Raw genomic sequence first — 19,176 nt, forward strand, 5'->3', positions numbered from 1 at the left:
GTTTTCTTTCATGCTCTACTTTTGATGCAAGTTATACAACAAAGAAAAGTGTGAGACCAACTTTGACATGTAAGCCACTCCGTGAATTTCTGAGCACTTTAGCAGGCGGAGCTCTGGGGAGGGGTTGGTTGCAGGTAGCACACAGACAAGGAAAAAGACGCTCGGAGAGACACAAGCAAACACACACATACACACACACACATGCTTCCTACATGTTATAGCCAGGATGTTATACCCCATTACAAAGATCAAAACTGAAATAAATGATGTATGGTTATAACTTGCAAAATGATATAAGACACGGATCTCGGATGCTGGTACTATATATATATATATATATATATATATATATATATATATATATATATATATATATAATGCTTGCTTTTTAATAAATATAAAATGCTTGCTTTTTAATAAATATAAAATGCTTACTTTTTAATAAATATAAAATGCTTACTTTTACTTTTTAATAAAAACAGCAAGGCATCTTCAGTCATATCCAAGTGCTGCTGGTACTTTATCAGTTAAATCCTCTGCTTCAAAGATGCCCAATAATATCCCAAACACAATGGAAAATGTGTAACTAAATAACTGTGAGGAGTAGGCCAAGGTAGCAGTTGGCCTCCTCTGACACAGAATTCACTTAATCATTACATTGTAGCCTTCAGTCCCAAGCATTGCAAAGAAACTACAATTTATCTATTATGGCGAAATATATAGGCAGATGTATCACTTAAGGTTCCTCCAAAATGTTTGGATGCTTTATGGGTTTATGAGGACAGCACAGTCTGCAGATATGATTTAGTCTTGAGGGTATTTTTTAAAAACTTGTGCCGATACGTTACATACCTTGCATAATTGGTAGATTCTATTCCCACATGTTGGACAGTCTTCTGAGAAAAACTGTAACTGAAGGGATAATCTCAACCATAAGAAAAGAGAAAAGACTCCTGATTTACTGGTGCATACTCAATAAATATTAAATAAAAATGCAAGCAGACATCCGGTATAGGCTCCTTATCAATGTGTAAATCGACATTATTAATTGGACTTTTGACTGACAAAAGCTGGTCAAAAGGTTCCATTGCATTTAGAAACTAGGTCACACACTGCAACTTCACAAAACAGGGCAGCACTGCCTAATGCCTAAAACTCACTACATTAAAAAATCTGTTTCCAGATCTGCTAAGCATCTCACTTGCACCATTTGATTGCTGATGGTTTTTTTTCTGTCAAATTCTGCAAATAAGCTGTTTGCTGGAGTAAAGTTTCTTTGAAAACTGTCCGACACATCTTGCTACACTGTTTAAAACAAGGCAATGATTGTGTTAATAAAGGCATTTAGTGATAACTGCTGCATCCATAGCCTCATAGCTTTACAGGAGTCCCAGCAGTTGTGTATTAAACAGAAATTCTGTTGATTACTAGGAGCACTATGTCATTAATTGCTGAAATAAAAGATGTTTAACTGTGAAGAAAAGAGAATAAAGAGCCGCTCTTGCTTCAATATTACCATCCATAATACTACATGTACTCTGTTACCACCCATAGTGCTACATGTACTCTGTTACCATCCATAATACTACATGTACTCTGTTACCATCCATAATACTACATGTACTCTGTTACCATCCATAGTACTACATGTACTCTGTTACCATCCATAATACTACATGTACTCTGTTACCATCCATAATACTACATGTACTCTGTTACCATCCATAATACTACATGTACTCTGTTACCATCCATAGTACTACATGTACTCTGTTACCATCCATAATACTACATGTACTCTGTTACCATCCATAGTACTACATGTACTCTGTTACCATCCATAGTACTACATGTACTCTGTTACCATCCATAGTACTACATGTACTCTGTTACCATCCATAGTACTACATGTACTCTGTTACCATCCATAGTACTACATGTACTCTGTTACCATCCATAATACTACATGTACTCTGTTACCATCCATAATACTACATGTACTCTGTTACCATCCATAGTACTACATGTACTCTGTTACCATCCATAATACTACATGTACTCTGTTACCATCCATAAAACTACATGTACTCTGCTGTTGCCATTCTGCAGAGCTAGAATGGGGCACGTCTGTACGACAATATGGATTCTGAATATTAAGGAATGCGGTTTACCTAGTCCGTAATCTAACAGTGGCTCTGGTCCTCAGACAGAAGGTAAAAACTTCCACAGTTAAGGCACAATGTAATCTCTAATGTCACAAGCAAGCTGCTCTTCTCTCCCACAGCTAATTCTGTTCCCCCTTTTTTCCCCATACAGGCTGATACCAAACCTACAAGCCGCTCCTATAATACAGATTGCATGTGGAAGGCACCATTCCCTAGCCCTTTCTCAAGGTAAGGCTCTATTGTGTTCTGAATTATTGTTCCTCATGGATTAACTTTAGATGAACATTCTGTGGCATATATATCAGAAACTAAAGGTATCTGCATTTAAACATATAATATATATATATTGCATTAAACATAATGATTGCACCTTGTAACGCTGCAATTATGGTTGCACTCATGAACAAATAACATGGAAAAAATACAGGGCTGGGAAGGAAGAGTTCTACAATCAGGATGATTGTACTTGGCTTCTGAACTAGAAGGATTGAAGTTATAGTTGGAATAACCAGTTCCTGAAAAAAGGCCTTTGTTAACGTCTAGATGTTAATGATACATTAGGTGAAGAGAAGTAAGAGTGGCGCAAACTATGAAACTATGAAATATGAGGCACAGATGAGATCAGCTGAGATCAGCAATACGGGATTAATTTGTCTGTTCCAAATGTATTTGTTATGAAGTAAATTACAACTATAAATAGCAAACTGCCATGGAGTGTACTAATGCCTTACAGTTTCAGATCCTGGAATTTGAATACTGTCTGCATGAGCATTCCATGTTCTCCTATCGTCCATATTCTTTTTCTTAGGTACACATGTTTTTCTCCCCCCTTTCCCTCCAAACATATGGCACTGGTTGATTAGATGTTATAACTGATCCTATGTGTGTGGGTGTATTTGTATACATGTGCATGTCTATCTAACTAGCGCCCTCTAATGGACTGGCATTCCATTCAGGTTATATCCTGCCTTGTGCCAAGTGTTTACAGAGCTGGTTGTGGCTCTTTCTAGCCCTGAACTAGCTTAAGCAGCTTTTAGTAACAGATGGAAGAAAATTGTCACCATACTGGAGAAGATCTCTGAAAAAATAATTATACAGTAATTTTAAGTCAAACACTGGTACTTGTCAAAGTTATGTGGCTGATCTGAATGAGGTACTCCACTGTTACTGCCCTTAACCTAATTTACCATTACAATCTAGGCTTTAATATTTCTGATAATCAGTACTTTTGCCTCAGAATTCTTGGTATGCACCTTTTTTGACCCTATTTCATAGAAATAGTGACATGTTCATATTTTATAATGGAAAGTGATTTCATAAGATTTATGTGGTATAACATTAGTATGAAGGATGGCGATAAGTATCACATTCATATGGAGCTCATAAAATAGTTGCAAATACCTAAACTTCTAATTATAAGGCTGCACATGAATTTAAATAAGATGGTTTATAGAACTGCATGTGTGAAAACCCAGACACAAATGTTTGTGAGATTACCTCTCAAATATATCCAGTTTAGAACTGCAAATGTGGCATGGAAGGAAATGCTACTATGTTTGGAATATTAAAAAAGTAGTTTACTACAGATCTGAAAAGCAAAAGTTATAACATTTAGAAAGCACTCAGGAGAGTCTTGTGAGAATGTTTTGGTGGAACTAGTGTAAACCAGCCTGATTAAAAGGCAGCATTCACCCAAATAAGCATTCTTAGTGTCACAATGTTACAAGGGCAGCTGTGGTTAGCGTTGTTGCCTCATAGCAAAAGGTTCTCCTGTTCGGTCCTCAGTTGGGGTGCCTTCTGTGTAGAGTCTGCATGTCCTCCCTGTGGTCGCATTGGTTTCCTCCCGGTGCTCTGGTTTCTTCCCACATCACAAAGACATGCTGTAGGTGGATTGGATACTCTAAATTGGCCCTAGGCATGAGTGTGCGCATGTGTGTGCCTTCTGTGGAAGGTTGGGCTGGCAACTCAACACTGTAAAACTCCACTGCTAGTCATGAGCAGACAGGTTATCTGCTGTGGTGACCCCTAACCAGGAAAAGCTGAAAGAAGTGTCACAATGTTACAACTTGCTATAGCTAACCAAAATGTGTAACACATTTTCATCTTATGATTTTACTTCACAGACAAACTGAGGTATGTTAAGTTGAATTCCTGCTGCACAAGTGACTAAAATGTTACCTTTCTGGGACATCATTTCACAGTAATGTTGTCCTGCTTTAACAGGAAGGGCTACAAAGACAAATTTATGAAAACAGAGTGTCAAAACATTGAAAAATGCTAAATTGTGGACATGAGCCTAAACAGCAGCAGAAATGCACCAAAATATATTCTTTACCCACGTTTTCAACTTGACTCCAAAGTATAAAGTCATACTTCTGATTTAGGAAACCTGGTAATTCTTTTGCATGAGGTGGAACATGGTTGTCTCTTTAGTGAAAGAGACTCAGAAGGGATATGCAGTTGTAGTGAATGGTCTTCCCTTCATTTCAGGGAAAATTAAAAAGGGATGTTTTTCTTCATGTTTGTGAATTGAAACTTGAAAATGGGCTATATGCCTGCATTATGACTGACATGTTGACACTGTGGGAGGTGCAGAGAAGGTCAGATATATTAAGTATTGTAAATGCATTTTAAAAAACAGTGAGAAGTTTCTACATTTCCAAACATGGAAATCGACAGGTTGTACAGACACCGGTGTCCTAGTTCAAGAACCTGGTAACGGTAAGGTACTGGACAGTCCCACCACCAGCAGATTCATGACATAGGTGAGGGTTAGAGAAAGCTACAGATATGTGAAAAAATGAAACTGACTATATGCATACACACACACACACACACACACACACACACACACACACACACACACACACACACATATTTAATTTCAGGAATAATACTGGTGTTTTGGGCAATGTCCTGCACTGAGACAGCACTTCAAGTGTCACCTCCTAACTGTTTGTTGAAGTGAGTCAGTGGAAAGCTGGAGTAGGTGGTGGGTATAAATGTTGATGATTGTTAGACTGTTGCAAACTACTCTAGTACTTTACTTTAGAAAACAATTATCTTCATTATTTCTAAAGGATACTAGTACATTGAGTAGCTACCAAGATCTGATACTGTGGGTCTGGCCCTACAGGTTTGGGTGTCACAGGTGTTATTAATATAATTCAGTGGCACAGTTTTACCTCCCATTGATGTGCACTGCACTCCAGTACAGAGATAAAACCAACTATAATATTACATTCCATTGACTATTACTGGATTAGTTTCAATATGAATAATTTAAATTCAGCAATGCTACTCTCTATAACTGTTATACCTATTGCACATTATTCAGAGGAAGGACCTTTCTGTTATTGTTACATTTCTGTTTAACACATACTCGAACTCATTAAAGGGTGTAGCATGACCTGTACAACTTGCACTAGAAAGGCTCTGCTCCCACCACATGGCAATCTGAGATTAAGTGATGTGTTAGCCAAGATGAGGTAAGACCTTATCAACTAATTTATATGCCTCTGAATCACAGTTTCTACCATCATGTACAGATAATTGCTGAACTGTATGTCATAGTACTGAACTGCTGCTTGTTTAGGCCTTTGCATACCCCAGTCACTTTCCCAAATCCAAGTACACATTCAAATACACATGCACACATATACAAAGACACACGTGCACACACACACACACACACACACACACACACACACACACACACACACACACACGTGTACACACACACACCACATTGCCCATACTTATGCCCCTGACTTTTCTTCATGGTTCTCCCACCCCTTGACCATCATTATGGCATTTTTGTAGAATTCCTGGTGTCCAGTGTCTCCTAGTGTCCCCCCCATCCATGCTCTGATCTAAGTGCCACGAAGGCACTTAAATGAATAGTCATCCCTGATGTCTATTGGCTCCTCCAAACATCAGTTCCCTAACAACTGTCATGGTAGGTTGTTGAACATGGCATTTTGTCCATATTCAGTTGATGTGGTGGAAAAAAAAAACATGCTGATCTAAATGGCTGAGTGATTTCTGGAATTGCTCAGAGTATAGATGTCTTCCTGAAGGCAGATCTGGGGGAGAGAGCACATAGCTAATCAGCATATGCCTCTCCCTCAGACTACAGCAATCATCACAGCCACCGGGCCAGCCCTACGAGATGCTGCACGTCTTCATGCTACAACACTGTGCAGCACCATGTTAGGGCATAGCATTCAGCACAGCCATGAAGCCAGCCCTACGAGATGCTGCATGTCTTCATGCTGCAGCACCATGCAGCACCATGTTAGGGCATAGCATTCAGCACAGCCATGAAGCCAGCCCTACGAGATGCTATATGTCTTCATGCTATAGCATCATGCAGCACCATGTTAGGACATAGCATTCAGCACAGCTACAGGGCCAGCCCTACGAGATGCTGCATGTCTTCATGCTACATCACTGTGCAGCACCATGTTAGGGCATAACATTCAGTGCAGTCACGGGGCCAGTCCTATGAGATGCTGCACATCTTCATGCTACAACACTGTGCAGCACCATGTTAGGGCATAGCATTCAGCACAGCCATGAAGCCAGCCCTACGAGATGCTACATGTCTTCATGCTATAGCACCATGCAGCACCATGTTAGGACATAGCATTCAGCACAGCTACGGGGCCAGCCCTATGAGATGCTGCATGTCTTCATGCTACAGCACCATGCAGCACCATGTTAGGACATGGCATTCAGCACAGCTACGGGGCCAGCCCTATGAGATGCTGCATGTCTTCAAACTACATCACTGTGCAGCACTGTGTTAGGGCAGTTGCTGTATGGCAAAAGTGTACTTTACCCTCATGAATTTAAATCATAGTATTTTTGAATCTATGGATGAGAATTTTGAAGAGGCATGGAAATGGGGGATTTATTTGCCCCAGTTTACACCGATCTCTATATGGCAAGTTTGGAGAGGACCTTTATGTATAAACAAGATTTTTTTTATAACAGAATAGCATTTATGTAAGATATACAAATGATTTATAACTTTTATGCAGACGGGAATATACTGAAGCAGAAGTCTTTGTCGATAGGTAAAACAGTACTGACAAGGACTGAATTTACTAATGAATAAATGGAATAAAAACTTTTTTTGATATTTTCATAGCTTATTTATGAAAGAAATAGCTGTAAACACATTCCTCCATGCTACAGGTGTACATCCACTCTATTTGATAAGATCTCTGCCTGCTATCAAATTTATATGGGCTCATGCAAACACTACAGAAGATTTAGACATTGAAAGATGTCCACAAGAAATTCCTGAGTAGTTGTTTGATAGAGGGTATTATTTACCTGTGATGAGAGATGTGCAAGTCAAAGCTGTCTCAGACAATGGCAGGTGGCTTTAATTCTGAAAGTGATAAAAATGACCATTAGTCTGCAAAATCAAAAAAATATATTGTGTCACAATACTTTCTCATCTGAAGTTGTTATATCATAAAATTAAATTGGCAAATGATAATGGACAGTAAGTTAAGAGAAAATGTATTTAAAACTCCATAATTTTCCATTGTTTTCATTTATGGAGGCATTAAATGTAAGTGAAGCTTTGTCCTATAATGTTCCCATTTGAGAAAGTTATGTTTACCTTAAGGAGTGCACCCCTCTGCCAGATGTATTGTTTCTAGAGGGTCGATATTAGATCATCGAAATGGCAGAATTTCGAATGATCTAATATCGAACCTAATATCGCGAATGCTGAAAACAGTGAAGCTGCACAAAATGGAATTCTTTCCTAGGGAAAGAATTCGGTTGGCCATTGTTGTGGCTTAGCTGTTTTCAGCTATGCGGTGGAAAGTTATGGGTTGGGTTAAGTTAAGTGTGTGATTGCACGGATGTTTGGGTTAGGGCACGGGTTGGGTGAGTTAGGGTTAGGGTGCGGGTCAGGTAAGTGTGCAATTGTGACAGATTTTGGGGTTAGTGGCGGGTTAAGTGAGTTGGGATTAAGGCGCAGGTGAGGTGAGTGTGCTGTTTTGAGGTTTCGATATTGTTAGGGTTCGGGTTTTACAGTTCGACATTACGGCATTCTATAATGTGCTGTTTCGATGATCTAATATAGGCCCATTTCTAGACATGTAATTTTATACACATATATCTGCTGTTAGTCTTACTTTGTTGTAGATGTAATTAAATGCACCTGCAGGATATCAAAGTTGTATGTACACCAAGCTAACTGCAAGGTCTTAGTATATCTACAAGACGTGAAAGATGCAGTTAGAGTCAGCCCTGCTAGTCCTGTTTTTTGTTTGCTTTACCTCTGCTGTCTGCTGATCATTAGCCTTCTCTTAGCTAATTAACCCATTCATCCCCCATCAACAGGGTGATGGTCAACTGGGAGGGACCATCATTCCAAAAACACTGGGGAGTAGTTCAAGGATTTTCTGTTTTTTCCCTAACTTCTCAACTGTATTGGTCAGGTATTCAGTCTTACTCCTTTTAGTATAATACCCCACTGGATACATTCAGTCAAATAATGGGGTCACACATTATACACTGAATTACTTGTATCCTTTGATAGGAAATGAGTATTTATAAATTATTATTAAATACAATAAAGAAAATATTTCTGCATTACAAAATGAATTTACAAGTCTGAACCGCAAGTTAACAGATTTATTGTTTTCTACTACTAAAAAATAATATTTAATATTTGCTAAACTAGAGGATCATGTGGCTCAAAGTATAAACAGGAAAAAGGAAAAAGTTGCAAATGATTAAAAGTAAATCTGCTAACATCAAGTGAAAGCTTTGGGATACAATACCCAGCAAAGGAAGGGCTCTTCTTCTTCTTCTTGTTTTCATATTCAGAGGGAAGCTTCGGACACTCTGGATAAATCTGTGGAACATGGAGCCTGTTCATGAGGAATAAATCCATTTTTTATAACTACCAGGGCCATGGCAAAGCAAGAGAATATCTCAGAGGAACTAAAATCACCAAAGGAGCACTTTTTCTTTTGTGATATCCTAGGAAACACAAGTTTCAAAAACACTATCGGAGCCAGTGTTATCTGATGGCAAGGAACTTAATACAGACTGCAGATTCTTACTAAACGTGGTTTAAGATGTTTTAGAAGGTCTTATAAACACCCCTTTGTATTTTGAACCACTGATTTTGCAAATGACAGAGGGGAAATTTTTTTCACAAGAGGAAAAACAGATACTACACTATTAAATTCTTAAAGGAAATAGTTTTTCAAATAATTACTTTTTTAATGACAACAAAGCTGATTTTAAAATGTATAATTACACTAAGGCTGATATAGCTGATTACTGCATTAATTTGTGAATGAAAGGGTTCTCTTTTGTGTCTATAAAAAGGGCTAGAATGATGTACTGATAGAACTGAACCTTTCACTAGAAAACTGAATTTTAAAGTACTGATTCATACAAATAATGTTCATTTCCTCTTAAGAAGGTGCAGCACGCTCAGTTCACCATTTATACCTGTACTTAACATATTTTAAAAAATATGTGAAAGGGACATTAGGTGTCTACTGAATAACAAACACAGGAACGTTTATAGGAATTTCATGAATGTTGAAAGTACCATCCTTAAACAACTATGTCAGAATGGAATAATTTGTGTTATAAAACCTGATAAAGGTGTGTGTGTGTGAGGGGGGGGTTGCTTTTATAGACTCTGCCTAATATGTTAACAGCATCTGCTTGGTGCTTAACAGCAATAAAAGTGGCCTGTAGTAAAACAGATGTGTGCCTAGATGATTTAAGACTAAATTAAGGTATTTTGGATCCCAAATAGCAGTTATTTCAGGTCAAAAATCCAATGACACCATGTATAATTTCAACAAAGGGTAGCAAAACTGAGATGCAAGTGGTGTTAATGGAAAGAAAATTGTAGGGTATTTTAGATCTTTTACATCCAAAGACATAATAAAAAACGCTCGACCACTTCATCACACGATTAATAAATGTGACCAAACAGCAAAATGCAGGACCACACTAAAAAGAACTTTGAATTTTTTTACTCCACCACTCAAGTAAACAAATTAATTAAACAATTATATAATAAATACAGAAATGTATTATTATTTTTTATGTCTTTGGATGTGGCAGATGCAGATCCAGGGGTATTTTGAAACCCAATGGATGTTAATAAGCTGTTATTCACTGAACTTATCAAGGAACGTGAGGCGACGCTGGCTAATCATGACTTTTGGCAAGCAACTGGTGAGATGGACTGCAATTTCCAGTTTATACAACTTGAGAGATTGATGGTTAAAGAACTGAATCTTTAATTTGATACCAAGCTGTTGGAGAAATATCATGGTATGAAGGTAACACCGAGAGGCTTAAGAATTGATAAGTTGCCAGCCGGAAATTTTGCTGAAGATGAGCAGGATTTACTGCAGGAGTGGAGGCAAGTCTCAACTGAATGCACCTTAGGCTGGATTCATGTACTAGTGAAAAGAAACAATAGGAATGGTGAGAAACTCCAACAGCAAATTGTTGATTTACAACAAAAATTGCATACGTCTGTAACTGGGGAGCTGTTTTCAAAGAAGATGAAGGAGCTGTATAGCAAAATGGGTGAATATGAACTGGAGGTGACTGAAAGAAAGAAAAAGCTCCTCCGTGATATCAACAATTTTCGTAATGGTTCCATCTTTGGTTGGCAACGTAATTCACTTACGTTGAGAAATAAGCTGAATAGGAAGAATGGTGGTTAAGCGGTAGCATCGCGATTCTTCAGCTTCTTCGTTGGATATTTCCTCCAAAAAAAAGTGTTTCGTTCGAAACTGTAGAAGGTGAGACTTTTTCTGACTCTTTACAAATGCAAAAAAGTGAAAATAATGCTGCTGGGGTTTCTGTTCAGCAGCAGGGAAAGTTGAGAAAGGGTCGCTACAAGGGGAAGAAAGATCATTGAATTTGTTTGCTGAACCCATGAATGGTGAATGTAGTGGTGCTATTCGTTCTGAAGTTGCAGCCAGTTTTGTTTTGGACTCATGTAATCCTGTTTTACTTGATGTAAGTGATTGTGTATCTGAAGAATCAAATGCTTTAAAAATGATTAATTTGTCAGATATGCAGCTGAGTAATTCAGCTATTTCTTTGCTAATGAAAGGCACAAAGTTTGTACCTTTTAAAGTGCCATCATTGGCAGATACACTCATGGAGGTGAAAAAATTCTGCAGAAAATTGCATCTAATTGCATATTTTGATAAAAGTATGGGATAGCCGAGGATGATCCGCTCTTGAATGTTACAATTTATGATGACCCTACAGATGAAGAAAATGTTTTTGACTTATTTGTCTTTAATCATGATGATTATATACAGGAAGAAAATTGTTCTGATGTTAACTTGAATGCTAAGGGTTTTTCCACAGGGTATGAGAAATTGTTGGTACCCCATTTACCTATTGTCAACAGTTTTATGCCACCTAAGCTCTCCTCTGCTGTAATTCATTTTCAGCAAATGCTCTTGAGAAGAATTGAACATGACTATCAAACATTTGTTAAGAGTAAAAAAATGTATAAGATTACCAAAAGTGAGTGGGAATGTTTAAATGAGTTGAGAGGAAATTTGAATGATTATGTGTTTAGGCAGGCAGACAAGGGGGGGTAATTGGGTTCTTATGAGTAGACAAAAGTATAAGAAAATGGTATATGATTTATTAGATGTTAGGGAAGATTATATTAAATTAAATTGTAACCCAGTGAATGAATACAATGCACAGTTGTTGGAGCTTTTGGAAAGAGGGGAGCATTTGGGCTTCCTTACTAGGAAGAATGTTAGGAAGTGATTTGTTGCAAAACCTTATGACCCAATTTGTTATGCCTTGCCTAAGATACACAAAGACATAACTGACCCACCTGGGAGGCCCATCATCTCAGAGGTAGGGTCATACTTACAAAATGTAGGTTTATTTCTAGATTCTTTGTTGAAGAAATATTTAAATAAAGTGCCTGCACATGTTACTAATACTGAAGAACTTTGTAAGGTTGTTAGTGTAGTGGAATGGCAAGATGACTTTTATTGGGTCAAGCCCCCCTGTACCCCCCCACACCCCCACTACTTAAATATACCAACTACAAGATTGCACTACATTGAAGTAAAGGGAAGAATTTCCTATGGCGATCTCCATTCACTCTTGTGATTTTTGCGATATTCGCACACTTGGTGTTGCCCAGATGGTATTCACTCATTGCATACTTCGGAGTACTAATATAGACCCATTTTTAAATATGGATGTAATTTGAAACGTTTTTTTTGAGTCAAGGACAGCCATAATTGGAAAAAAAAACTTGGTTTACTTGGCATGTTTAAATGTGGGGCATGCAAGCAATGTAAGTTTATTAATACAGGCATGTTTGTGTCTATTGGATATAAACCTATGATATTGTCTTGCAAAGGTCTGTGCAGTTATACCACCAAGGGAGTGGTATATGTGGCAACCTTTTTATCCTGTTCTGTATTTATCAGCAGATTTATACTATTAGAAAACAGGGTAAGACCACTGCCTAAGCTAGACATATGGAAATGTGCCCTGATTGTATTATGTTTGTCTTTGTTATACTGGAAAATGTTAAATGTAACCAGAAGGCCAGGGACTGGACTAATTTGTTACCGAGGAGGGAGTTGTTTTGGCAAACAATTTTGAATGCTGACCAATCACCAGGTATTAATGACACTATCACAATAACCTGTATGTTGAAATATAAGCAAATGAATATTAAGTAGTTGTATTTACATAACACATCATGTGAATGTTCACTGTGTAAGGAAATATGTCTTACTGCATTTGTTCATTCTGAAGAAGTCTGTATTATGATTAAATGAAAGTGCTCAATTTTATTTTAATTAAAGGTTAGTGTGTTGGGCTGGTTTTGCCTGGTATTTTATTTGTCTGTGGATTTAAAATGTTGGGGTATTTTGAACTACATGCTGATTTATTATCAAAACTGAAAGTTTCAGCATAAGGGGGTGGGAGTGTGTGTGTGGGGGGAGTGTGTGAGTAGGGGAGTGGTAGGGTTACAGTAAGGGCTAGGTCAGGGGGTAGATTTGTGTTGTGAATGTGTGTTGCTGATATTGTGTGTGTCCAAGTGTTTTGTGTTGTGGTAGTATTACAGAAAGAGTTTTCTAAGGTCAGGTGTAGGGTTCAGGTTATGGCAAGGGGCAAGTTTAGGCTTAACATGCATTAGTAAGGTGGTACAGAGGGCAAAGTGTTTGAAATGAAATGGATCAGTCCCATAGCGATCTGCCTTGCAAAGGTTGTCAAGTAAATTTAAAGAGTTCCTGCAGGAAAGTAAGGTTTTTTTTTTTTTTTTAAAGCCTAAGTCATGGTTTGTGCATTTTCAATGTGGTTATATTAGAGCAACAGCGACTGAGGGATACAGTATCTGTCTTCCGCACTTTAAGCTGATCATTTTCTAAAAAACCCACTAGTAGCCAAACAAGCTGGCTTTGTTTTCTGCCAGGGCAGTCAGTCAGTCTTTCTCCATTTGAATGGTATAGTGTACACTCCATAGGATAGTTTATTCATCTGTGTGGTATGTAGAGTCAAATTCTTTCAACTTAAATACATTATCTACGTACTTCCTGGAAAGTATGGACGTAATTTGTAGGAATCTTCTCTCATCCTATACTTGGAGAAGCAGCAGCATTTGTCCTTAGAGTTTGTAGATCAGCATGTATGTATACCTTTAAGAAGCTTTCCATGGGCTTGCAAATGTGTATAAATATTAAGCATGTATGAGCCAGACTGCTATTTTGTAGAGAGCTGTTGAGATATAAGCATGTATGTATATAATGGTCTGTCAGTTAATCAGTTTGTTTATATTTTATGCTACTGCTATCCATCCTGATGTGTTTCTATATAGTAAAGCATATAAATGAACTACCCCCACCTGTTCATTTTGAATCATAGCATAGAACTAGCGAAATGATGTCAGAATGGGATCTAGAATCAAGACCAAGAGGCACTCAGTTAATGTTGATGGAATATAGAGGAATGAATCATCCCTACTGCACATGTTGTTCTTCTTTCAGCTTTTCCTGGGTTAGGGGTCGCCACAGCGGAACTCCGGTCAGCTAATGATTGGCAGTAGATTTTTATGGTGCCGAGGTGCCAGCCTGATGCCCAACCTTCAAAGGCACGCCCATTCATGCATGTCTTTCAAAAGCCACTCGACCATGAGGAAGACATGCAGACTCCACACAGAAGGTGCTCCAGCTGAGAATCGAATGGGAGAACCTCTTGCTGTGAGGGGTGGGAGGTTGTCATAATGGTTAAGGTGTTTACCTTACAAACATAAGGTGCAGGGTTTGATTCTCACATGGGGTAATTGGCTAGGCTGAAAATGGTCCACAAGGACAGCTAGCCTAGTACTAACCTATGAACAACGCTACTGCTGCACCACCGCGGCTTCCCTACTGCACATACAACTTGCAAAACAGGTCAGAAATGAATTCCAGGTACTAAAACTTGCTTAAATGATTTCTGACTCAAAGAATATAAAACAAAGCATTCAGAACACTCAGAATGAATTTCTAGTTAATTGAAATGTCTGAAACTGCGACGTATTGATAAAAATATTAGAAATAGTTATAAAAATGTTTGAAACAATGTTCACATTACATAAAATGTACATAAGGAAAACAACCACATTTTTTGCTATCAGCTACTTTTTCACATTAAATAAAAGCTGTTTAAGATATCTGAAGTATACAAAGTGTTTGCAAGTTTGTGCCGTATTACAGTACAATTATTTTGCAAAATACAGCAATTTCAACGCATAGTTCGCAAAGTTCAGCATTTCAAAGAGTTTGTTGTGCATTTGAATGTTATTACAAGTACCTGGTGTGTGTGCTCATTCATACATCCTTACAAGGACCATATTTGCAGTGTGTTTAAGCATACTTTGTTGGCATGATTGAAGGATTTCAAAAAACAGCTCCACTAGTATTTGATAATAATATTGCAGACAACTGGAGAGTGTTTGAGCAAGAGTACAGTATTTTATACAAGGTGCATTTTCTGACAAAGATGCACATACAAAAGCATTTAATCTGCTTAATTTAGCTGATTCAGAAGCCATTGAAAGAGAGCGTTCATTTGTGTATGCACCTGCTGTGTTTGCAGGGGAGGGGGAACCCACAATATTGTGGTATCGGCTGAATGAAGGGAAGACCCTGAGTGCTTATAACATAAACTTAGAAAAATGTGTATCCCCCAAATGAATATTATAATGGAAAGGCACTTATTTTATACAAGGGATCAAAAACCTGGGGGAACGTTTGCAGCATATATAACTGACTTGAGAAACAAAACCAAAACATGCAGATTTGGTGATTTAAGGGATGAGCTAATAAAAGATAAGACGTGTGTGGTATTAAAGATGATGCTGTGAGAAATATTTTGCTTTGTGACAGTGATTTAATTTTGAATAAGGCCATTGAGATTTGTCAGATATATGAGCTCACAGAAAAGCACACAAATTTGCTTACAAATGGGAAATGCATGCTTCCAGTATCTTCTAAATATAATGTTGATAATATGTAGTATGTGATTAAAAGAAACAGGCCCAAGCACATGGCAGCAAATGTGAACACTGTAATAGTCCCTGGGAAACCCTGTAGCTTTCTAGCAAATTCCAGAGCATGCACAGTCTCAGTGAATCACAAGAGTGGATCAGCAAGCTCAAAGCATGTGCCGTCACCTAGCCTCATAGTCAACTGTCATAATTATGGTGGCAATCATATGTCTAAAGAGACAAGTTGATTAATTAGAAAACTGTGACCCTACTTTTTATGTTGATGGTATATCTGGGCTTAATGAAACAGTCAGTTCAGTAGATTTATGGGCAAAGAATGAAGTATTTCTTACTCTTCAGATAAATGGAAGACCCATAGTGCTCAAAGTTGACAAAGGTTCAAAGTGCATGTTATGTCAGCAGAAACATTTGCTAGAGTATGTGCTGGTGAGAAGCTTGATTTGGCAAAGTGTTTGAAACTTGTTGCTTATGGTGGTAAAAAATTCAAACTGAAAGTTCAGTAGTGCTTTTATGTTACTCTGCTGGGAACAGCTATGACTTGCAATTTAAAAGGCACATACAGTCATTATTAGGCCTCAAAGACAGTTTGAAAATGGGACTACTTTCATTTAATAAGGAAGTCCACCATGTATGCTTAAAAGACCACTGTTCTAATTTTGCCCAGTCTATTTTTTTCTACCTGTGCTGATCTTTTTGAAGACAAACTAAGCAAACTCCCAGTTGTGTACTCTGTGAAGTTAGACCCTGAAGTCAGCTCAGTTGTCAAACTTGCCCAGAAAGTTCCAGTTGCTATGCAAAACAGAGTCAAGGCCGAGCTTAGGTAAAATGGTGCAGCAAAGTGTGATTTGTCCAGTTGATGAACCGACTGAATGAGTATCTTCTATGCTGGTAGCGCATAAGACAAGCTCAGATGATATCAGAATATGTATTGATCTGCGAGATTTGAACAAAGCACTGAAAAGACCTTATCATCCAATGCCTTGGATGCAAAGAGTTCATTTTGGCAAATTTTGATTGATTGAAAATCTTCATTGCTAACCACTTTCAGTACCCCTTTTGGCAGGTACAGATTTTTGAGAATACCATTTGAGATAAATTCTGCTAGTGAAATCTTCCAGTGTGCCATGGAACAAATTTATTTGGTTATCCGTGTGCTATTATACTAGATGATATTCTAATAGGAGGTAATGGTGAAGCCGAGCATGACAGAAACCTCAAGAAAGTTCTAGAAAGAGCATGTGAAGTGAATCTTAGGCTGAACCCTCAGAAGTGCAAATTCAGGCTATGAGAAGTTACTTATGTTGGTCATTTGTTTACCAGTTCAGGCTTATGACCAGATCCTTCCAAGCAAACAGCAATTCTTGAGATGACAGCTCCAGAGAATGTTCAAGCATTGCAACGTTTTTTTGGCATGGTCAACTATCTAGGCAAGTTCATTCCATATTTAAGCCGACTTTCAGCACTGCTCAGAGAGCTGACTCGCAAAGATCAAATTTGGTCATGGTCAAAACAGTACCAAAGAGTATTTGATGCCCTGAAACAGACAATTGCTAACCCACCAACTCTCAGCTATTATGATGTTCACAAACCAGTTACTCTTTCCTGCGATGCTTCTAAATTTAGTCTAGGTACAGTCATTCTTCAGGAAGGTAGAGCAGTAGCCTATGGATTGAGAGCTCTTACCCAGACAGGGATGCAGTATGCCCAGATTGAGAGAGAGCTCTTGGCAATTGTGTTTGCATGTTCAAAGTTCCATGATTACATTTATGCCCACCCTATTCAAATTAAAACAGATCACCAACCTCTAGTCACTATTTTGAGAAAGCCTATGCATACAGCTCCTCTTAGATTGCAACATATGATGTTGAAATTGCAAAAGTATAATTTCAAACTTGCCTACACAAAATGCAAACTTTATCTTGCTGATACAGTATCCAGATCGCCCAGAAATACATCTGAACAGCATGAAAATAAGAAACTTGATTTTGAAGTCATAGAAGTGAGAAATTTTTCTTCCACATGTCTTGATGAGCTTAGAAGTCATACAGCCTCAGATCCAATTCTTCAGAAGCTCAACCACTTTATCAGCTGAGGATGGCCTTCAAAGAAATCTTGTTTACCAGTAGAAGTGCAACCATATTTTCCTTACAGAGATTAGTTTTTCTTTGACAATGCTATCATCATATATGGTCCAAAAGTGATTGTTCCAAAATCGTTACAACAAGAGTATATTACCATCTTGCATCATGGCCACCCAGGAACTGATTCTACCAAAAGAAGGGTGAGAGGACTAGTATTTTGGCCTTTTATGTCAAAGGATATCGAGAGAATACTTTCATCTTGTTCTGTATGTAATGGTACTACACCACATCAATAGAAAGAACCACTTCAGCTAAACCAGATTCCTGAACTACCTTGGTCGACGGTAGCTACAGACATTTTCGAATGGAATGGTCAACATTACTTAGTGTTAATAGACTCTTATTCAAACTGGTTTGACATTGACCTACTTCCTAATCTAGCATCCAGTACTGTCATTACTAAGTTGAAGCATCATTTTGCAGTCCACACAGTTATTTCTGACAATTGTACACAGTTTACAAGCCAGCAGTTCAAAAGATTTGCTGAAGAGTGGGACTTTATTCATGTTACAAGTAGCCCTGATTACCCACAGTAAAATGGTTTGGCAGAATGTGCAGTTCAAAGTGTGAAACAGTTATTAGAGAAGTTGAAATGAGACAATATTGATGTTTTTCTGACTCTCCTGAATCTCATAAATATTCCTTGTAATAAATATCTTGGTTCACCTGCACAAAGGCTTTTGTTGAGACAAACCAAAACTAGAATACCAATTAGTAGAAATCTGTTGGTTCCCTGTGCTAAGAACAACAAAGCAGTGAGACCTCAACTTATGAAAAAGCGTTTGTCCCAGAAGTCCTATTACAAGTCCAGCAAACTGCTCAATCCATTATGAGAAGAGGAGATAGTGAGGATGCAGACATCCAAAGGTTTTGATAGGATTAGAGTCATGAAAAGTGTATGTCCAGAGCCGGGATCATGCATTGTGGAATCACATGTAGTAGAATTTAGGTGGAATTTGAAACATTTGGTACCAGTGTCTGAGCTTGTATTGCAGCATATTGCCAGTGAAAAAGACTCTAGATCTCAGAGTGTTCCAGTTCCAGAGGACATTCCAGCAAATATCCCTGTTCCTGAGAAAACTCCTGAAACAGATTGCTCACCAATGACTGTCCCTGTTGCTAAACCTAGTCCTAATTTCTATATCACTAGATCAGGTCGCATTTCCAGGCCATGTTCCAGATACACAGCAACTTGGACATGAACATTGTGTTAATTTCTCAGTGTGTCTATAATTGCAAGTCTTTTTCAGATGTCATTTTATTGTGGGCAATTCACTAAAGAGGTATGTATGTACACCTTTAGGAA

General features: G+C 38.0%; 1 protein-coding gene across 4 annotated transcripts in view; it reads left to right on the forward strand.

The window, feature by feature from the left end:
• The window catches only part of LOC122793445 (probable E3 ubiquitin-protein ligase HERC4), a 1,684,714-nt gene that overhangs the window by 1,140,065 nt on the left and 525,473 nt on the right, over positions 1 to 19,176 (forward strand). For all 4 annotated transcript variants that reach the window (XM_044061446.1, XM_044061448.1, XM_044061445.1 and 1 more), the window contains one exon: positions 2,317 to 2,393. In XM_044061446.1, the coding sequence (XP_043917381.1) occupies positions 2,317 to 2,393 (77 nt within the window). The remainder of the gene's footprint in view (positions 1 to 2,316; positions 2,394 to 19,176) is intronic.

The sequence above is a fragment of the Protopterus annectens genome, chromosome 2.part0, assembly GCF_019279795.1.
Source record: "Protopterus annectens isolate FY-2018-M chromosome 2.part0, PAN1.0, whole genome shotgun sequence".
In the NCBI taxonomy this organism is placed as follows: domain Eukaryota; kingdom Metazoa; phylum Chordata; order Ceratodontiformes; family Protopteridae; genus Protopterus; species Protopterus annectens.